At 31.8% G+C, this 23,800-nt stretch overlaps 1 protein-coding gene across 1 annotated transcript in view; it reads left to right on the top strand.

The window, feature by feature from the left end:
* Positions 1 to 23,800, top strand: part of LOC129911653 (voltage-dependent T-type calcium channel subunit alpha-1H) — a 228,411-nt gene that overhangs the window by 172,550 nt on the left and 32,061 nt on the right. The window contains exons 11-15 of the mRNA XM_055989517.1: positions 4,956 to 5,048; positions 14,891 to 15,132; positions 18,570 to 19,311; positions 21,504 to 21,683; positions 21,804 to 22,540. Coding sequence (XP_055845492.1) covers positions 4,956 to 5,048; positions 14,891 to 15,132; positions 18,570 to 19,311; positions 21,504 to 21,683; positions 21,804 to 22,540 — 1,994 coding nt within the window. The remainder of the gene's footprint in view (positions 1 to 4,955; positions 5,049 to 14,890; positions 15,133 to 18,569; positions 19,312 to 21,503; positions 21,684 to 21,803; positions 22,541 to 23,800) is intronic.

Genomic DNA, 23,800 nt, shown 5'->3' with positions numbered 1-23,800 from the left:
ATTCATTCTATTCACAATCAACGTCTCTCATTTACATTTTGTTGTATTAAAACTTCCTAGTCACTCCGGAACTAGCTATGTAAATGTTAATAGGGATGATCCTTTTCCAACGATATCCCCAAAAACAAAGTTGAAAGCCCTATTTAGTTGTTCTTTAGGGGGAATGTTAAACTTTATACAATAGAAGGTAAATTAAAACGTTCAAAATATAACTTTAACCCGCTTAAAATTGAATTAGTTGTAGCAAAGGGTTTGAAGTGGGAACAAAGAAATATCCACTGCTGCTGGATTATTGTTGGAATGAAAATATGGTTAAGCATTCAGTCAAGGTAATATTAAAAACCCCCACTTGTGTAATTTGAAAATATAGTGGTTTTGCTAAACTAATTGGAATTTATTTATGTATGTGTAATTTGTTCTAGTTATGATTGCATTACAAAATATCTAGATGGGTTGATGAGAATTTTCGTTTTATTGATTAGTAATGAAAATATGAATTTTTTTAGTTTCAGAATTAAAAACAAAAAATTAATAAGGGTCAAAATCATGGGGGTGGAATATTTGAATTGTTTTATCTGTTTAAACTTCATTAAAATCCATTTGTTTTCTCGTTTACACATTATAACAATCAATATGAATCTGTGAACCACCCTATAAGCTTAGATTGTTTTCAAATGACGTTGATTGCTTCTTTTTGGGGATAATGCAATGGTAGACTAAGGTCCCAAAGGAATTATGTATGTACCATAAAGTTATTGGTATCTTGGATGGGTCTTTGATTTTGATGTAGGAAGATGTATTTATAGAGTAAAGAGCATCAACAATGCTGTTTTTTTTTAGTAAGGATGATAACTTGAAAAAAGGTACCACATGATTGATATCTCTTCCACGAAACGAAAAAGTAAAGTTCAATGCGATTTTATTATAGCTCTTGATTTCGACCAGGTAGTACCCGTCCTCACAAATACCCGGGTATACGGGTACCCGTTATTTTCATATACTATAGTAAACGAGTACTCGGGTAACTAAATAACCGGGTTCCCGCATTTCTCGGGTACACGTATACTCGGGTATCCGTTATTATTTTATTTTCTTCGTTATTGTAGTTAGATTGATGCATTAGAACTTTCAAAAACCATACATATTGATATAAGCCAAGGGCGATCTATCATATGACATTTTTTTCTATGTGACTTACGTACAAAAATGCATTATAAATTAGCCCACTTGACTGTGTAAAAATTTCATACTTAATAAATCTGGAAGCGTAACAAAAAGCAGGATTTAGTTTAGTTTAAGTTTTAGTTTAAGTTTAAGTTTATTAAATTTTAAGTGGTATACATTAAGACAAAGTCTTTTATAGTACATTAGTATTACAAAGAAATAAATTTATAAATCAAAGAAAACGAAAAAGATATTAATTAATAATAATCTTACTCAATCAAATACAATCAAATACTACTTACAATATATAAAAGAAGAAAAAGAAAATGAAGGGAGATAGAAGAAGATAGGAGAAGAATCAGGAGAACGAAAGATAAATCGAAGGGTTTTTTTTTTATTGAAATGCATAAAAATTCAACAGCTCATTTTTAAATTTTCCAGAGTTTGATATCCGCTTAATGTTTTGAGGCAAGGAATTATAAATTTTAACCGCATTTACAATATTGAAAGTTCTAACAGAGCGCGTAAATTGAAGCTTGGAGTACAGATAGTCAGGCGTTTTCGTACTAATTAATTTAAATAGAAATAAACAGTTTTTAATAATTCTATGCTGTTCTAATGTGCAACGTAAAATATTGCTCGCCATCAAGGAAATTCTGTCGTATCTACGTACTTGATAAATGTATCTAACTGAATCATTGAAAGCAACTTGTAGCTTATTACTTGAAAGTGAATCTAGATCGCTATAAACTACGTCAGCATAATTAATAAATGTGCATGATAAGCATTACAACGAGTCTTTTACGGGTTTCAAAAAACTAGCGGAAATCCATAATCTCCGAACACAAGCATAAATTCTCAAAACCACCGTGTTAATATGGTTGTAACAAGATAAATTACGATTTATGACAAAGCCAAGACTTTTTACAGTTTCAACCAGCTCTATCCTTGATTCTGACAGAATAATGTTAGGTACAGAAGAAAGTTCAAAAGTTCGGTTAGAAATAGGGATTGCCTGGCATTTAGTAGGGTTTAAGGTAAGCCCATTGATTAAGCCCCATTTGTTAATTGATGATAAGTCTTTATTCAGATTGGCAACAAGCTCATCTAATTCAGAAAAGGGTTTCGAAAAGTACAGTTGGACATCGTCAGCATAGGGGTGGATAGATGCATAGTTGCAAACTGATGGTAGGTCATTTACAGTGGTGGAAAAATAATTAGAAACATCCTCCTTTCAAGTATTTAATAATATTTTTTTAATTATAAAAACGGCAAAAATTTCCAAAAAAATTTTCAAAAAATTGAAATTTTTGATTTAATCACAAATTTTTTAATGCAATATTTAAAAAGAATTAAAAACCAATAAAACTGCATTTAAAATTGTGTGATAGGTGAAAGCAAAAACTACAAAAATAGCTAATAATTTCAAAAACCGAAATAAAATATAAAAAAAAATTTTAACGGGAAATTTTGAATGTGATCTTTTAAAGTAACTGTTTTCCAACCAGGATTATCAAACATTAAAAAAAAATATGATTTAACTCGAGAGAAAAAAAATTTTATGTATGAGTTAAAAATTTCCCATACAAATTTGTATGGGGAAAGTATGACCCTAGAGGCACGGGTTAATGACCTCCAAATAATTTTTTTTTGCTAAATTCCCCTTATTTAGGCCCTAGGCTTTCGATCTAGGGGGTGTCTCCCCCGAAAACATCACTTTGGGAAATAACGGACACCCTAATGTACAGAGAGAAAAGAATGGGGCCAATGATTGAGCCTTGAGGAAGACCTTGAACCAGTGCCCTAACATTAGAGCAATTGTCCCCTACCACAACTCTTTGAAACTTATCTATCAGAAAACTGGCAATAAGTCGTAAAGCCCTTTCACTAAAGCCAAAGTAATGTCGCATTTTCCAACAAAGAATGGAATGAAAGTAAGAATGCAAAGTAAGGTTATACATTTTTGGTCAAATTCTCGTCTAATTTCGTCCAGAATGTGTACCATAGCGATGGAACAACTATGGCCAGCTCTGAATCCCGATTATAAAAAACGGAAACACGGAGGATTATAAAAAAACCGAATTTTAAAAGTGAGATTTTGAAAAGCGGGCATATAAAAAGCGGTATATCGAACCCAATATTATGTAAGGTGAAATTTGGCGTCAAAACCAATTATAAAAATTCATGAATTCACTCAGATCTCTATGGATCCATTGTGCCCAGGGTTAGGTTTGGAAGGATATGGATAAGGATTTATGGGAAATTAGGTGTTGGCTCAAAATTTGGATGAATTTCATTATGTATGTGGCAAGGACGAGACGTCATCTAGCTCATCGAAGAGTTGTTTTCCTACTTTTTGCTAAACTGCTTCAGCATCTTCGTGTTGACACCCTCTACATAAGTCGGATGAGACAATACCCATTCTGCTCATGTGGGTTCCCAATGAGTTGTGACCTGTAAGGATACCGACCAAAAGGGACAATTGAGGTCTGCTTAGCTTGATGATTTCAGTTTTGTTCTTAGAAACGGTCGGCCACAGATTCTTTGAAACCCAGCAGATTTCAAGTGCTGACCATCTATTATTTGCAGAGTTCAAGCTTTGCATTAGTCTGCTTTTTTACCGACTTCCAAAAAGGAGGAGGTATTCAATTCGTCTGTATTTTTTTTTTTTTTTTTTTTTATGTTTGTTACCGCATAACTTTGGACAGAGTCAATCAATTTTGATAATTCTTTTTGTATTGGAAAGCTAGTGGCTGCAGTGTGGTCCCATTTCAATTTCGTTCAGTTAAAGCCATAGGAACTATTAAAAAACCATAAAACCCCGTTTTTAATCATGGAAGTCGGTTTTGTTTTTTTGATAAAAATGATTATTTGTGCTCCATTCGCATAAGTAGGTACCCATGAAACGGTTTGGCTCGGATCAAGTGTTGATCCTATTTTGCCCAGTTCATTTGTCATTTCATTGCCCTCTAGATATATCACGATGTCCTGGGACATTGTTGTGCTTAGGGATCTAACTATATATTGACACTCGACACCCCGGTCAACTAGTTTGGACTTCGTGACATCTGAGGGAATGGCTTTAATTGCAACCTGGCTGTCTATAAAGATATCAATATTTTTGTGAATTAAGTCAAAAGCGGAGATGAATTTTGCTGCTTCGCAAACTACGTACACAGTTAAATTAAACTTGAACAAAAATCCATGAGTAACTAACCCAACCTTAACCTTAATCCTTAACCATATAAATTCTATTCAATAATTGCATACCCAGTAAATTAAACGTGTATGGCGATCTGCAGTGCAATTTTGCAGGCAAATTCCCATTAACTTCAGAAATATAATTCCGAAGTTTCCGGTATGTGAAAATGCTCTTCGTGTTGCTAGGTATTCTAATCAAAAACCAATTTAGCACAGCAACACCCAATAAATCTAATTTACATTGTGATACTTTTCATGAATTAGTAGGGTTTCGCCAAATAAGACCGTTTTCCAAAAACAAAACCCACTACCTAGCGCTTAAATTCCCAACAGAAAATACTTCTCAGAAATAATTTTAGAATTATTATTTCATTGCTATTTGGGAAATATAAATATGTGATCCATTTTACTTTTCAAAGCACATGCATAATGTGTAAGCTGTTTTCATATTATGTTAGAATTTTCTTTATGCCGTATTAAGGTTGACAATAAAACACTTTTATTAATAAAAAAAAGAAATAAAATTTAATTTAAATAAAAAAAATTTACTTTGGAACGACACAATAAATTAAGTTTACTTTCCATTTCAGGTTATTTCATTAGAAGGATGGACGGATATAATGTACTATGTTCAAGATGCACACAGCTTTTGGGACTGGATATATTTTGTGCTTTTGATTGTGGTAAGTAAAAACAAATACATTTTTCGACAAACTATTGGAAGAAATGAAACATAACCAGCAACTACGTGTGTTACAAAAAAATTGATGTCAAATCTGTGGTTCGGTGTGAAGTCTAGGTTTAGCTTAGATGTCATTTCACCAATATTGTCTAGGCCTTTAAAACAAAAATGCATTTTTTTCCATTATAATACAGCAGTTGAACAGTCGTTACCTGCAAAATAACAAAAATGTTAGCCTTCATTGTGCAAAAATTTAAACATTTTCAATGAAATCCATTCTTCCCATTGTGCTTCCACCATTGTTACTCAAATCAAATTAACTCCAAATTCATCACAACCAATTTGATGGATGGAAATCAAAGTTTGAATTCCCCAGCTGGACGATAAGTTATTCTAAGCAATCAGATATTTTCCGCAATATAAATCGAGTTCAGAATCCACCTGCTGTAGTAGTAGTGCCAGTCAAATCTAGGAAATTTCAAATGCAAAAGGTTAAAATCGACCCATTTGGAATAAATTTCATGTTGTATCAGTTTTTTTACACCTGATGCCTTCTCTTTGGGGTGCGAACAACTTTTAGAACACAAAAAAAAAAAAACACAATTGGATTTAGGGGAACTAGGAGAACTTTGAGTCGATCTTATTTTTAAAAACTTGTGCTAATTTAGGAAAAACTGTCCTGTCCTTACCCTGTCAAACGTGGAAGTAGCCTTTGATAGAATCATCCATTTTGGATTTTATTCCAGGAAAATTTTTCCTTGCAAATAAAAGTTCAATTGCATTTAAGCAATTATATCTTCTTGCTTAGGAAAAGAAATAATCTTTAGTTTTGTATGCTAGCAAAGAACTTCAAGAGCAGATTTATGCTCATAGAAATAAGAACGTCTAATCAACCAAAATTCAACTTAATATCGTGTTGTTGTTTTTTCAAAATGATTATTTAACTATAAAAAACTAACCTATTGTCAAATTAATTCAATTATTCATGTCAGTTTAACAAGGAATTAAAAATAAACTAACATGGTCCATTAATGAATTAAAAACGCTCACCTGTAATATATGACTCTTTTTCAAGTTAACTCAAGCAATAGTGTTGATTTAACAACTAAACTGAAATTAACAATCGACTATATCAAAATATTATTGTTAAGCTATTGTTTGTCATCATCTTCAACCTGTATCAAAAAACATTTATCGAGTTGAATTTTATTTCATAGAAATTTTCTTTCAATGGAAAATTTAAGCTCTCAGACAGGCAACTATTATTATAGTTATTAACATTTAAGCAATGGTAAATTTTTGCTGCATAAACACCTCAAATGAACGGCTTCAATATTTCAAACTCATTTACTCTCAGCAGAAGTAGCCCTAAGGAAACACTTTGTTTCAGTACCTACAGCACAAATTAAGGAATTTAATTTTTTGTAATTGTTTTATACCTGAAGTCTAGTAAGCAAAAGTTATCTGAAAATAAAAAAAAAATATAAAAAATCTCATACCAAAAAAATTGTTTGCGTTATTTTGGACCATTTTTGAAAGCGGCTCTTTTTGGCTTTAAGATTTTTCAAAATCGGCTCCTTGCCTCTAAAATATTCTGGCAACCGCAACAGTTATGCGATTTGCTTCAAACTTTTTAGTTGAGAGTTTGTAGTAATTCCATAGAGGGAAAAATAAAAATTTGTTTGGGATCAAAATTAACGGCTCTAACGATTCGGTAATAAATGTCATGAATTGTAAGGTTAAATGTAACCCCATTCATCCCTACAATATGCCTCACAAAAGAAGCAAAAATGTTGTTAATAAAGTTTACCTGTAATGCTATTTCGTACATTGAAAATAAAAAGACATGAGATGTGGATGGGGAAAAATTCAGACAGTGTCTGTACATGTACACTACACATACATACATACATACATACATGTTGAAGGTAGAAGTTCCTTTATTTACAAAAAAATATTGAAGTTTGAAAAAATTCAGCTTTACCCATGTTACGAACAAAAACAAAAAAACGTAATGGAAAGTTTGCAAAAGAGGCAGCAAACAATTTTTCAATATAATACTCTTTTTTTTTTGTCCATTCCCTCTTTGAAAGAAATCTTCTGACTCGTTGCTGGTTTGGAGACCTTTCCTCACTTCATTCCGCCTGTTGCTGAAAACCAGCAACAGCAAACAACCTGTGCATCATTGGCCAAGCTAAGTGGCTTAGTTATCTTGGGGGATGGGGGTTGTAGGTCAGGACTTGTGAAAATTTCGACACAGAATGGTGTTGGCAGGAGCAATTAAAGGTTTCACTTAGTATTTTTTTTTTCCTTTTTCTTTTGTGTATATATGCAGTATTGGGATTTGTTGTACCTATAGCTTCAGGCATACAAAAAGGAGACTTTTAATTAATCTTTGACTGCTGCTCGTGTTTTCTTTCATTTATTATTTTTTTTGGCCTGGAATTAATCCAAATATATGTAGGTAAGATGGATAAGATTTATAATGAGCAGAAAAATTGTTTTTACTCGTTGCTATGTTCTATGAGTTTCTATGTGAAATTGGTAAATTGTGTTCTTGTTTGAATAAATGGATTATTAATAAGATTTCGAACTTATAAGTAACACAATAATATGAAAGTAAAAACAAATTAAATTTGTAATACAGGGCTTCAACAATGACAAAAATCTTAACTGATTGACTGACTCGATGACTGACTCATTAACTGAATCAATCACAGACAGATCATACAAATTACGGAGCACTTCCCCTTCTTGTTGAAACATAATATAAAAAACATAAAATAAAATTTTCTGTCCCAAAAATGTGTGGCTTGGCCGTCATAAAATTTTAGAATTTCTACTCCAGAAATCTCCAGTGTGATTACCACACACTTCACACATTGCAAATATTTGTTAGAACTATACCTTAAATTTAGAAAATACAAAATGATACCTATGACTTAAAAAGCATGGAAAATATTGTAATTCTCAGATTTTAAAACAAAGAACAAATTCTAAGGCTTGATTTTAATTTTATGGAACAAATTTTGATTCTGGCAACACTGCCCAGAACCTGAAGCAAGTTCGTTCAGCAGAAAACAAGATGTGCAAGTCCCTTATACAAAACGGTTTCTGTGATTATAAGTCACTCCTGTCCTTATAATTGTCATTGCTTGATGTTAGGGAGTTTGAGTTTGATTAAAGTGATTAGAACAGAGCCTCAGAGACTTGATGATTCTGTATGGGATAGAGCTTGACAGTTACAAGGGAAATGTTCTAGTGCTCTCCTGTTGGCCAGTTCCGTAAGATAATTGCTATTGTCCTGCCTCTATCAGGCTTGTATTTAGGTTACAGTTCCTTATTTTTGTCTTAGAAGTCTTTTGTAGCAGTTTCTTAGAGTTTTCTTCCTTCGATTTGATCGAGATATAGGCAGTCTTCATATCAATTGCCCGCATGACTCCCAGGGATCGCTTTTTCAGATTAGCAAATCTTCTATTAGTTAAAAAAAAAATTCTAAAACGGTTTAATAGGTGCAAACACAATTCCCTAAATTAATAAATTATTAAAGTCTTCATTTTCAGTTTCCTTTGCGATTACACTTAAACGAAAACATATCTAGAAGAAAGTCAAAATTACCAAAAGTGTTTCTCATATCGCATGCAACACTTTTTTTACTGCGTAACAATAAATTGTAAATATTATCTTATACCTATATAACGCCCAATACATTGGGCAACGTTAGAATTCACTCAACTATTTCTTTGAAGAGAAAATTCAATTTCCTTTTCAAAAACAACCTTTCGTGTCGTTCGTTTTATTTGAATGAGCTGGAAAAAAATGTATTAAAACCACAAACTTTTCCCGCCGACTACCATCAGGCAATTTGAAAATCCTTGACATTCCTATTTAGCATTCAAAGAGTGTGAAAAATTTCGTATTTTTCAATTTAAGAAGTAAAAAATTAGCTTATAAAGGAATATTTCAACGCTTTTAGCCAGTGGGGATGGAGTGAATATTTTTTTTTTAATTCTATTTTCTTCACCAGCAAAAGAATTTTGAGGCTGAAAAAAACTTTGCCCCAAGCGTATAAAGAAAATATATACCATTACCACCACCAACTTAATCTTGCAGGAGCGAACAACCCCTCAAGGTGGTTTCAGACACTTTTCTTCAGATATTTGTGACTTGTTGCATACTTGAAATTTTCTTAGAAAAATAAGAAACAAGAAATACAATTTTTATATGAACCTAAGAGCCTGGGTGTTTTTTTAATTATTTTTTTGAAAATGAAAAACAGATTCAGTCGAAGAATGGGGGTGGTTGCAACTTGTATATGTATGTATATAATATATAGGAAGAAAAAGTCAGAGGTAATAGCATAATTTGTTCTAATTCTTTCGTTTCAAATGGGTAATTCGGTTATATTTTCTCAACTGAGCGAATGTGATAAACGTTTCTCATTTATGAAAATTTAAGAGCTCTCAAGAAACCAGAGCATGATTTTCTGGGATATGAACTAAAGTTTGTTGACTTGGTAAATTTGTCCTTCTTTATTTACATATATAAGAGATTCTCTATCGGTTTATATTTAAAAAACGATTTTTCTAAGGTATATCTGGAGTTTCTTTTATATGTATTCCTTAAATTAATTTCATACATCGCGTTTAGATTACATTCTTTAAAAATAAAATAATTTAGTGAGGTTAAAACCGTAAGGTTTTTGTTTTTCGACGAGTCATTAGTTGGTTCACTGAATCTTCAAAATTTTAAAACAGACAGAAAAGTGGTTGTTAAGACGACTTGTGCAAAGATCACGGATGCAAATGGAAAATTCAAACTACGTATTTTAGAAAATTTTCGAAATTTATCAATTTATCAAATATATTTTTGAAATTTTGCACATGTATTAATTTATAACAACTTAAGTGTGAGTAAAACATTCAAAACTAGTTGCACAATTTCTAATCTTCTTAAAATAACTTATAATTTAAGGTCCATTAATAATATTAAATAAAAAACTCTCAGTATGTGTACTTATTTTCGAATTTTCGAAGTAAAATGTATGATTTACTGAGAAAATTTGATCGGCAATAAGATTTTACTTCACATAGTTTGGGAGAAAATAGAAAAATAATATAATAATAATAATATAAAAGAAAGAAAGAACTTAAAATTATAAAAATAATAAAAAAGAAAAAGAAAGAAATATCATTTTAATAAACTGAAACGTAAAATCTAGTCAACATGTCAAAGTGAAATTTTCATTATCCTCCTAAAATTAAAAAATGTCAAAATGATATGATAAATCATATCAAAATTGATATTTTAGTTGTTGGACGACTTTTGTCACTCAAAAATGTTAATTTGATACCTGTTATTATAACATTTTTTTTCGGTGCATGTCTAACCTTTATTTCGAGTTCAAATATTTTTACAAATCCTAAACTTGCTAAGATAAAAATTCTGATGTTGTGAACCAGGTTTGGAATGTTTTTCGATTGCATCTGAAGTTTTTTGCTCAGCTTTTTTGTTTCTATCCATTGTGTAAGTATACCCATTTTTGTAGTGTATACTGTACACTGTTTGTAATAGATTCTTGATATTCATAGATTCCGAATTCGAGAGTAACGATATAGAACAGGTAAAACAGGCGTTAAACAAAAATTAAAATAAAATAAATCATTGACTTTTTGGGACCAATTACACATTTTACATCCTTTTTATAGTTAGGATTTATTTATTTGGAAATTTTTCATTGCTCTATGCCATTTTGCTTCAATTTAAGGCGTGTTTTTTCTACAACTCAGTAGCTACTCATTTTTTTTATTTTATTCGAAGAACAATAAAAACAAATACTTAGTTGTATTTTTTTATTACTGTTTTGCGAATAAAATCAAAAATGAGTAGCTACTGAGTAATAGAAAAAACACGCCTTTAATTTAAAGTTCGAAGTTTTGATACTGAAATCGAGGAAAGAAATTAAATTTAGATAAGGTTCTAGGAAATAAAATATTATAAGAAGGCTTGCAATCCCAACGGGTACTTTCTCATAAATAATGTTAGAGACTTATTTTGGCATTATCAATATTCTCCAAAAGAGTGGTCTTATGTGACTGATGTTTTTTTTCAATACATCGTCTGAAGAGTTTGTAGAGTATTGGTCATTCTTCATAAGAAAAACGATCTGATTTTTAAATAATACTCAAATGTCTTGATAGGATTGCTAACATAATTGAAAATCTAAAAGTTAAAACTAAATGACGAACGACAAAAACAAGGATTATATCCAAATTCATAAAACCGAAAATTCTTCTGCATGGAAACGTTAAATCAAAACAAACAAAAATTGATCATCTATTTTCTTTAGGTTCTTAGTCAGAATAAATGTAAGCTTCATCACTTGACATTGAAAAACATGCTGATAGTACAGTCGAACTTTTCCTAAGTGCACGTGTTATATTTCTTCACCACCATATATGTACACCGCACACACCATCCAAATACACATAATCCATTTGTACTGCTTACTATGAGTAGTAGGTATAGGTACATTGCAGAGGAGATTGTAGCTTGTGAAGTGAACTTAAAAAAAAAAAAAGGAACACACTTCAATAAGAGCTCTTAGCCATATATGCATGGCAAAAGTATTTTTAGTATTTCAAAACGTGCACCGTAATATTCATTTTGTTGTCCTTTTATATAAAATTGTGCAATAAAATTTGCATATGAATAGGACAACAGGTCGACTTCGACTGTGAGCTGATGTATGTTTCCACAGTTTATTGTGCAAATGTAGATAAATCTACATGAAGCATCTAACGAGCAGGGTCATATTTTTGAATACGATTATTATGAGCCTTGTGGATGTTCATAATGGTTGGTAGACGATGGATCTACTCAGCAGTCAGAGTAATGTATTGTAGAGTCTCTAGGCAGTTTAAATTTTGGCAGTATTATTTTTTAAGAGAGGTGAGCTTTTAGTACATGCTTTGTACCTTTTAAACCATTTAGCAATTTTTTTTTTTTTTGGAAGTCTTTAACATTTATTCTTTAGGAAATCATCGTGCACATTAGCATGTATTTAAAAAGATTTTCATTTCATTCAAACTTTTTTATTTAAAGCACCAAACCTATCAAATTCTAGGCGTTTGTGTTTCTTGTGGTAATCAGAGTCGAATTGTATTCTGGTGTACAGTACCTTGCCATATTATTAGGCCCAAGCGAAAAAAATACAATTTTTTGGTTCATGTTCTTGGATTTTTAAAGTTTTTGTGGAAATATCTCAAATTTTTTTTTGTCTCATTTACTTACACCTATCATGTAGATACGGATTGACTAAAAAAAGTTAAAGAATTGATACTTTTTCATAAAAAATAACGTACAAAAGGGGAAAAGCTCCAACAGATGACTTCTATGGAATTCATGCCTAGAAAATTACCAGACCGGTCTAATACTTAAATTTTTGTACCGAGGAATAACGTGACATTCTTAACTTTATGGCAAGGACCCCATCTTGCATAAATATAGAAGCTCCGATCGTCTGGACAGTACGTAATATTCTAAGATTTGTGGTAGTTTTTTCTTTCTTATAAGATCAGACGAGAAGAGCTTTTCACAGTTCGTTATTTTATTAAAAAAAACATCCTCTGATCATTATTGGCTGTTCTGCTATCTCAGTAAATAGATAAGGTTCCTTTTATATTGTTTAAAACGCCCTAATTCCAGACCAATACAAAAAGGTGTTTGGGAACGTTTTGATTCTACGATTTCGAAATAGACTCAAGGCTCGAAGCTTCTATATTTATGCAAGATGGGGTCCTTGCCATAAAGTTAAGAACGTCACGTTATTCTTCGGTACAAACATTTAGGTATTAGACCGGTCTGGTAATTTTCTAGGCATGAATTCCATAAAAGTCGTCTATTGGAGCTTTTCCCCTTTTGTACGTAATTTTTTATGAAAAAGTATCAATTCTTTAACTTTTTTTTAGTCAATCCGTATCTACATGATAGGTGTAAGTAAATGAGACAAAAAAAAATTTGAGATATTTCGACAAAAACTTTAAAAATCCAAGGACATGAACCAAAAAATTGTATTTTTTTCGCTTGGGCCTAATAATATAACTAGGTACTGTAAAGTACTACAAATTTATTTTATTTTTAAAGCATTTTTTAGACTTGAATTGGTGTTAGTTTTTTTTAATATAACTTAAAGGTTTTATATTAAGCTCAACCTTTTTCCAAATTATGGTAGATAACCCTTTGCAAACTAAAATATTCATCTTGCAAAATAAATTCATTTGCAAACCAAATTCAAATTCGTCTTCTGAAAATCAAAAATTTCTTCAAATAATTCAAATCACGAGATATAGGAACTGAACTAAAATATAAGCTTTTAAAGGGTATATGTATGTTTTGGAGGCTTAACTTTTTACTTTCTTAATTTTTTATTTTAACCAGAAACTTTATATGGTATATAGGGGCGAACGCAGGGGGGTTTTGAGGGTTTAAACCATCCACCCCCCCCCCCCCCCCGAATTTTTTTAAGAAAAAAAGAAACACTAATATGCTGCTGAAAATCCCAAACCTTAGGACTTATAAAGTAGATACATATTATGTTATAATTTCGCTATGTGAATGTGGATTGAGTGTTGGGTCCTGGATGAAAACAAATTGAAAACTGATGGATTGAAGCCATTTTTTACTTATTATAAAATCTAAGTGATTTTTTACAAATAAAGAATGCGATCTTAGCTATTGCGTGAATGGGAGAAATTGATATAGTTACAAAGTTATATTTCACAAATTTTCTGTGCCACAAGTCGTTGTCGAGATATTGAGATTATTACTCAAAAGAAACGCCTCTTCAATGCTGCATCCAAACTAAGCTGACGTCATAACTTTTTTCATATTTTTTCTCATTGACTGGACTACTTTACACACATTATCGCAAAACAAAGGAACCAAGACAATTATGAAGGCGTTTCGAAAGAGTTCCGTTCCGTTTTTGAACCAGTTATACAGTTAAAAAACTGACGAGCTTGGTTTGTTCGTTGAGTCGTTCTGGTAGTGAATCCCATGCCAACCACCCACTACCTTAAGGCCCCCGCTCGCACTAGTTCCGAATTACGTTGGCAACAGTCACTTTGCTTTTCAAGTGACTATATGTTCCCCAAAAAAACAAATTCATCACTATTGTGAGTTTCACGTCAACAAGATTCTACCCGGAAAAATTAAATTTCACTTTTCTTCTAGGTATTGTGAGTTGCAGGCGACAAGTTGTTCGCGTCCCGAATTTCGTATTTTCGTATTTTGAACATTTTTTCAGTATCTGTATATACAAAGTGTAAATTGCTTTGCGAAGAAGGCACAGAAAAACTCATGCAAAAAAACTCACCTCTGCGGAATTGGGCCCAGCTCACTTAAATTTGGGTAAAAAACAAAACAAAAAAAAAAAACAGTTTAGCGGACAGTGCTAATTTCCTTCCAATGAAACTTGCAATAGCTTGCTAAAAATTGACCAATTGAAGCTCAAAAGGGCTGATTAATAATACAAAAAAAATAGTACCTAAGTTCATTTTTTGAAACTCTCCCCCCCCCCCCCCCCCCCTAAATTTTTTTCTGCGTTCGCCCCTGATGGTATATGTCTAATGTTCTGTCCCTTGAATTGACAAGGTCTTCAGGTTGAGGAAAAATAAAACAGCAATGTAATTTAATGTCAATTAATTGATGAATTCAAGCATTTTATTGTTAATGAATTGTAGATGAAAAAGGGTGAATTTGATTTGCAAAAGTTCTTTTAATAACTTAACTGATACCTTAAAAATATAAAACCATAAACTGCTTCTTTTTATTTCATTTCAGATTGGATCTTTTTTTATGATAAACTTGTGCCTCGTCGTCATTGCCACACAATTCGCCGAAACGAAAAAGCGCGAAATGGAACGAATGCGTCAAGAACGTGCTCGCTACACATCTACATCGACACTAGCTTCAAGTACCAATAACTCAGAGCCTGCCACTTGCTATGCGGAAATAGTGAAATACATCGCCCACCTATGGAGACGCTCCAAAAGAAGACTACTTAAGAAGTACAGATTATATAAGTATGATGGTGTTATTTCAGTTTTCCTTTCGGTTTTTTTCTACTATTTTTATTATAAAAACTTTAAGTTTTCAATTTTTTGGGTTCCCTCTACGTTTTTTTATTTTGTGCAACCCCAAGAAAGAACGCAACATTTTTTTATAACAAAACTTCCCCCCAAAAATAAGCAACTGCAAATATATCAAAACGTTTGTAAATAAAACTTCCGAGGACAAATTTAATAATAATTTTTTTTTTATTTTGTTCAAAAATATATAAAATGTTTTTATATAGCAAACAATATAGAAAATATTTATATATGCCTACATTATTGTTATTAAAAGAAAAAAAAAAACAAAATATTTTATATGCATTTCAACCAACTACCATCACAACCACCCATCCCGAGGAGGCCAAGACTTTGTATATACAAATAATTAAACTAAAAAAGATAAATAAACCGCAAAGAAAATATACATATAAAGCTAAAGAAAATGAAAATTTAGGCCATAAGATTGTTCTAGTGAAAAATAGAGCTAGTAAATGTTTCATTTTAAAATATATAGCATCAATACAGATTTTGATCTCATTCCTCATAAAATTGCCTAGCTTTTCTACTTAAATTAATTAAAAAAAAAAAGATCAGTCATTATGTTGGCTCTGTGAGCTTGAAATATTTTATTTTATGTTTATTGGTTTTGGTTATCTAAACTTATAACGTTTTACTTGGTTTCCGTATCATATCCATTGTTTTCATTGTGTTATATCCTGAGTTTCCTTTGCAATATTTTACTCTTGTTAAACTTTTTAAAACTGTCCCTGATGTGTGCATGCTCTAAGAATTATATCTTATAATATGGATTATTATGTTGTACAGTGATACTTAAAGATAGTTCATATTTTAAATTACATCTACATAACATATTTATGTATGATCGATGAAATGTAATTTTCATTTACTTTTACACAAGGTTATCATATTCTTAAAAGAAAACTAAAGCATTTTTCAATAGCGTCCTCATAAGAAAGCGAACAAATCTTAAAAAAATAACTTTGTGGGTAGTACCTAAGCAAAAAAATATTGGGCAATTCCATGTAACTCACGTTACATTCACAAAAACTTCCAATACATAAATAGTTTTTAATGAAGGTTCCATACATATAAAATCACAAGCTTTCAAAATTAGTGACAAAACCAAACATTTGTTCAATGTTTCCAAGAAAAATTTGAAATTATTTAGGTAACTCACGTTACATTAATTAACTTATGTTACCTAGCATTCATTGTTGCGAAAATAAAGAATAGATGCATTTTCATTAAAGTAATTTTAAAATCGAATATTGTGTAAAGAAGCTTGTTTAAATGTTAATTTATCTGAGCAATTACAAGGCGATATTGTCATCGTCACTTTTAGATTCATCTTGTTTTAGATAAATAGATAATTTCTTTACTTTTTTCAATTTTCTTATAAGTTTCATAATAAATTCATCTTGTTTTCAAAGAGCTTGTTTTTCCGTCACGTTCATGTAAAATTCTTCTGTAGAGTTGGCAAGCTTATTCTTTAAAAATGCTTTTAGATTATTTAAACTCCCTGAATTTAATTTCTAGCCATAAGGGAATATAACAAAGAAGCTTTTCTTGCAACTTGCATAAAGATTTGCCGTTTGTTAATAGTAATTTGCTATTGGAAAAAGGAAAAAAGTTTAGAGTTTAGAGTTTCTTGTTCATGGAATTACCCTATTATAAAAGGCATCAGAAGACTTCCGACTTAAAATAAGTACGCTGCAAAACGTACCAAAAGAAAAAAGTGTAATTTTAAATTAAGGTGATCATCTTTTTATTTTTGTTTAATCTTTTAATTTTAATAGAATACACATAAAACTAATTTAATTCTTAGTCGATGTATTTAATTTTCTTAAGAAAAAAATTCTTATAAAAATGAAATTTAATTTCATTAGAGTTAAACGGATTAATTGTATTTATATTAGAAATTTTATTTTTTTTTTTTAAGTAAATGGGATTTAAAAAGAGCATTATCTTGTTTTTGAATACTTTATTTTTCTCTGTGTAGGATAGTGAAAGTTGCAAGGGGCAATACTTAATGCAATCTAAGGCTAGTTGCGCACTTGCAACTTGCAATTAGTTTGTCAATTGTTTGGTTTCTTAAATGAAACACATGGACTTCTATGGGACCGCACGCATATGAGGAAATTATTAACTAAATGATTTGTGATTTGTCACAAAATAAACGGTTGAGTCAAATTAGTTTGTAAGTTTGTGTCACATAGAATCGTTTGTAACAGCGCGGACTTTTAACCTCAATATCTATGAAAAAGAAAGACTGTAGAGATATTGTGTACGTGGTGGTTTATTTCGTTGATTGTTTGTGAAGTGTTCAACTGGTGATTAAACTATTTGGTTGTAAGTGCGCTACCAGCTACCAGCCTAAGACATTTTCTACGTTATGTTACTGACACTATGCTAACGTATACTTGCTTACAAATTCAGTAAAATTGTAGATTCGTCAACTTTTTTCACTTTGAAATCAATTGTAGAAATTGAATGCTTTAATTTTGTTGTTGAATTACCCATTTCTAAAATAACGCCGAAATAAGACAACAACAAAAACAGACAAATCATGGATAAAATGGCTTTCATTACCTGCCCTGTCTCACTGGTGAAAGTTACACTAAAGTCACCTATGATTTTTATAGACCGATCAATTCTGAATAATATGCTTTTTGATAATATCTTTTAGAAAAAAAAATTTTTTCAAACATTCTTACTAACGGTACCTACCACCCATTTTGTCAATTACAAATTTAAACCACTTTCTTTTACTAATTTAGGAGAAATAATAATCTTCTATTTATGTTTTAAAAATTCCATATCGTTCCTCTCAAAAATGTTGCCAATCAAAAAACCACTCAAGAATATCGTGTCTGCCATTTTCATAGCTTCGGTATACATAGATCAAGTTTTTCATAACTTCAGTTTTCATATCTGTGTTGTGTGTATCTTTGTTGCGCATTACTCTGATTTTCCTTTATTTCTTTCGATGAAGTTGATATTATGTAGGTGATCTAGTAGTAAATGTAATTTTATAAGAAATAGTCCCCAGATAAGATATCATCAACTTTGAGACCACTAGATAATCTTCAAAATATTCATGCTTTGTGCAATAGCAAAATGTAAATTTAAATATGAATTGCCTATGGGTTTTGTATAAAAGTTCTTTAAGTATCACTGTCCTCAAGCTTAAAATCACAAACTATACCTATTTAGTTTATAGACTCATGCATAATGCAAATACTCATACTGAATCATTTCATTTAGTTTAAACTAAAAAAATCTCTTATAAATGTTGAAAAAAAAATACACAAAATTTAAAATGACATTTTATTAACAGAAAATATTTATTTTTTTTTTCAAAATCAATTCCAAACTAATAAACACAGACATCAACGTCAACAGAAAAAGGAAGGTCTTTTACCGAATGCTGATAATTTAACATTCTCGCCCAGCCGGATCAAATGTCATCACCCCAAATGCCCCAAATATATCAATCGGAAGCCGTCCAACATTCAAGATCAAATGATAACTGTAATGGTGCCATTAAACTCGAATAATAATGTCAACACAACAATTGTTGCGGCTGCAGCAACAACATCAACAGCCACAACAAACAATGCCAATGGTGGCAATGCAATGTCAACAGTGGCTCATGCCACTGTATTGCCAATGCATGCAACAACAACCGTTGGAAGCAGTGGTGGTGGTGGTGCAAGCACTGGTACTGGTGTCATAGCTGTAGGAGGGCCAATAACACTTAATCAGAATCTATCTTACTCATCGATAAATTCCATCCTGCATCCTCATCCTCACACCATCCCAATGGGCAATGTGGGTAGCAATAGTTCTAGTACTGGGAATACAATCAACAACAGTTTGGTGCAGAATGCACTTAACCACAATCACCACCAACAGAATAACCCAGTTATGGTGGCTAACAATGGGACGCATAATTCGTCATCGGAGAACTCTGAGCTATCGGCAGAGGTTTCCGCTTATGGACAACGAGCGTCGAATCTAAAGAAGACCAAGCCAAATCACATGAAGGATGACAATACAAGTTGCAGCAGTGGACAAAAAACGATTTTGCTGAAGATACCAACAGGTATCGATTCGGAACAGTTAATTGTAAGTAATTTGTATCTGAATTTTTGTTGTTTCTGTCATTTATCAAGAGTATAGTCAAATAAGAAAAATGCAAGGAATCAAACAATTTGAAAATATTGCCCTCCTTAAGAGGGCATTTGGAAAACTTCTTGTTTATGTTTTCAATAAAACTGGGCCTAATTCGTTTTAAAAACCAGAAATGGATAGTTTAAAAAAAAAAAAAATAAATTACTGAAAAAGTCTCCAACAAAATAGAATATAAATTTTCCCGGAATGTCACCATCATGAAGCAAATTTACAAAATTAATTTCAAAATCTATAAAAAAAAAGAGGATTTTCATCGGTACAGTAGTGTTGCCATCTTTGATTTACTTCCAAATGCCAAAATCCCGGTCAACACTCTTGCTTTCTTTCTTTTGTCTATCGTGAGGAAGCTACTCAAAATAAAAACTCAACCTATTTGAATTAAATCGAGTAAAAAAAATCATAACATCTTTATTATTATTTTGTATCCTAAAGGCAAGTTATATGGAAACAAGTTATCTCAATTTCAATAGTTGAACAGTTAAAAAGAAAAGAAAACATTAAAAGACATAATATTGTGAATCAGGCAGCAGCCCAAACCAGTAAGCCGATTTGGTTCAAAGTTGGTAGTTTTTGTTGATTTTTTAGAGGTTTGGCAGCACCTGTCATATATAAGTATAGAAAACCTATACTTATTTCGTTAACGGCTCTAACAGTTTTGGTTCAACAACATCTGTGTACTTTGGCAAATAAGGTCCTAATTTTGAAATAAAAAAAACAGTATTTTTGGACATTTTTAAGGTTTTAACATCATTGATATATTCTAAATATCTTCTAAGCTGGTAAAAACACTTAAATTTGTTAAAATGTGTTACAACACTCTTTCACTTTCACATGCAGTTTGAAAAAAAATCCAATAAATATACCTACATATATAAAAAAAAAAAGAGTACATATACGCCACAGTGTACGTGCAAATAATGTGAATTACAACTTTGGCCTGGGTGTGTCAACACACTCAAAATGTTATTAAATAACACATGCACTCAACAATAGAAGAAGAACTTCATTTTCTTTGACATCTATTTAAAATCTGTTCAGCTTCTTAAATTCTGTTAACCCTTTCGAACCCAAGCTATGAAAATCAATATTAAAAAATGTTTTTTCGGTATTATCGGGTCAAAAACATCACAACTAAGAATTATGAATAGCAAAAAGTTATTTTCCAAAATAATAAATAGCAAAACTAGTGTGTTTTTCTCATGTTACATGTAAGTAACATGCACAGCTTATGACCACCAAAAAAAGTCGGAGAACTGAGAAAATAACTTTTTATGAAACTATAATGTATGCTACTTCTTCTAAGCAAAAAAACAAAACACTTTCTGCATTAACATTTTTATATCTTTTTTTCAAAATTATGACCATATATAAAAAAAAAATTTTTGCAAAAAAAAAAATGTGAATTTCAGTCTCTTTTTCGATAAAAAAAAAATTAAAGCTGTGATATTTGACTAACTTTTTGTAATAATCCAGTAACTAGGCATTATTATCTTTTAGTTAAGCCATCGAAACCTTAAAAATTTTTTAATTTAATATTTTTTACGAATTTAAAAAAAAATGTTACATGAGAGTAACGCTGGGTCCGAAAGGGTTAATTTTAAAATATTACAAAAACAAAAAATAACAAATACAAATTTAACACAAATACAAATAAACGAAATATTGAGGTCACTATTTTATGAGGAAGTTGATCCCAGTAATTAATTTTAATACCTTCCAACTATGTAGGTACAACTCGTTAACTACATATTCATTTGGAATTTCTTGTATCCGAAAAATCACAAAGCATTTTTTATATTTAAAATTCTCAAGTTATGTTCAACTCCGAGTGAAAAAAATGGCCCTAAAGCCCTTATAAAAATTCCTTTTTAAGGACATAATTTGTGGAAAAAAATCAGTTATTATCCAATTAAGTTAAAGGTCACAAAAAACTCCAAATAAATTTCTTTGTCATTCAAAAAACACATAATCTGGTAATAAAACAAACTTTTTCCTATTTTTCCATCGTTTGCATTCCCTACATTTTTCCCTTTTCTATGAATCAATACACGTACACATTTTTGCATTACATAACCAGGACTTAGTAAAATATTGACGATTTTATATTCAAACATCTTTCATTAAAGAATCACCCATGTACCTCGGGCTTCCTTAGTCCACCGTCATCAGCTAGACGACGTTCATCTGTTATGTTCAATGAGTTTGTAATATTGCACACTCCACCATCTATTCCGGAACCAACTCAGGACAAAAACGTCTGTTCATCGGAGAAAATGACACAAACCGGTGATGGTACTATCTGGCAGGTAAGTCGTTAAATCATAATCAAACATTCTAGCCACGTAAACCAGCTTTCAATGCTTGCGCTTGCTTGCTTATTCTACTTCTTTTTCTTCTTTTTCATCATCTCTCTCTCTCATCGACAGGTTAATCTTCCACAAACAATTGCTAGTCATGCTCTGGCCAATCCTTATAGTGATTGTTCAGAACTGGGTCTGCATGACGCGATGACGTGTCAAGAGCTGCTGGCTTTCTCAGTTGCCTTTTCTGCAGCTCTTCCAACAGGACAGAGCACACTGGAGTCGTTTTATACTTCATTAGCACGTTTCGATCCACACACAGCTGAGGCACTCAAAAACCATCAGAATCTGGAGAGCTCCAATGCGAATAATATATTACGAGGGACTAATGCCACCATTACCCATTCCAGCGGTGGTGGTGGAGCTGGTGCTGGTAGCAACGGAGGTAATGGAGGTGGTGGGAATTACATCGAAGACTATTCTTGCTGTTATGACTTATACCAGAACGCCTTATCTCCTCTCGAGGAGAAAAATAAGCACAGATCGAAATTAATGTCTGGAATCATCATGGTCTACCATTATATCAGTAGAATACTTCATTTTGCACGTCGCCACATCAAACGTCTAGTGGAGCATAAATATTTCCAGCAGAGCATTTTGCTGGCCATACTCATCAATACGCTCAGCATGGGAATTGAATACCACAAACAACCGGAGGAACTGACCGCCATTGTGGAAACCAGCAATGTTGTCTTCTCGGCCATATTTGCGGTAGAAATGTTATTGAAAGTTGTTGCTGAGGGCCCATTTTCTTATATAGCCAATGGGTTTAATGTGTTCGATGGAATAATCGTGATTTTAAGGTGAGCTATGCTTTTAATTGCCTGGAGATGTGAGTTAATTAAAAATATCTAACAGATTCTTATTAGCTATTCGTAAAGCTCTGAATTTAAGCTTACGTTCATTTCAAATACATGTTTTGTTTATGAGAGGAGCATTTTCGACTTTTAATAAGAAACATTTTAACTTTTTTTTCAACAACATTCATACCTTTTACATACAGACCTATTATTCGGAGATGCGACAGATACTGACAAGGAAAATATAGGACTATCACTTTTAAAGTAGGAACTTCTTTGATGAAACCTTATCTAATGAAAATAAAATGCTATACATTACACTGAAAAAATATTACAGACAAATTTAGGGTGTTCACATCGTAATCTAGCATTCGTTAAAATTGCAATGAAAATAAAACAAAGTAATCCGCATCTTAAAACCCTTTTAAAACTTTCTAAATCAAACTTTTTTCCATGTGAATAAATTTACTTAAATTACCAAAACTTTAAACAATCCACAAAACAAATATTATAAAACCAAAATAGCTTGTTCAGAACTTCGAAAAACATTAAATCATGCTTAGCCATATTCTATTCAGAAACTGTGTCCTTAACACACTTAAATAGCTATTCACTTTGAAATTGAAAAATATAAACTAAAAGAAGCTCTCTCTCCTACAACGTACCTCTATAAGCTTCTACGTCCTATGCATCCTTGTGTGTGCTAGAAAAAAAACTTTTGAAACTCCTCCATAGTACCAAACCTGCCAACAAGTGTCTCCTTCATTAAACCACTTCCTTTTTACCACAATAGCGCGAGACGCTGTGCCACCATAAACTTTATTTTCTCAACCAAGCATGCCAATGCATAGAACTCTTCCGGATGGTAGGTACCCAGATATATTTTTTAGGGGTAGGTATGTAGTGGGTCGTTGGTGGCAAAAGATTTAAAATGCTTGTCGCCAGCTTTGAACTTGTAACGGAATGGATGATCCTATACCACTATCTATGAAGTTATGCTTTTCAATGAGTTTCATCAATCAACAGGATCTCAATAATTCTCAAAAAAAAAAGTGGTTTAGGTTGCCCAGTCGACAAAGTGCGGGTAGGCACGCTAGCGATGGCCAATAGGCTTGCTCGTCGGAGGGGTGGGTTTTTGCACCTGCCACTGGACTGCCGTTTACGTATAAACGTGCCTTAATATGAAAATGAAATAAAAGAAAAACTAATATCTAATAACAAAATCACTTTGTTTAGCTAACAACACTTCACTTTGGGAACTTC

The sequence above is a fragment of the Episyrphus balteatus genome, chromosome 2 (genome assembly GCF_945859705.1).
Source record: "Episyrphus balteatus chromosome 2, idEpiBalt1.1, whole genome shotgun sequence".
NCBI lineage: Eukaryota > Metazoa > Arthropoda > Insecta > Diptera > Syrphidae > Episyrphus > Episyrphus balteatus.
This window is presented reverse-complemented; position numbering and strand designations above follow the sequence as displayed.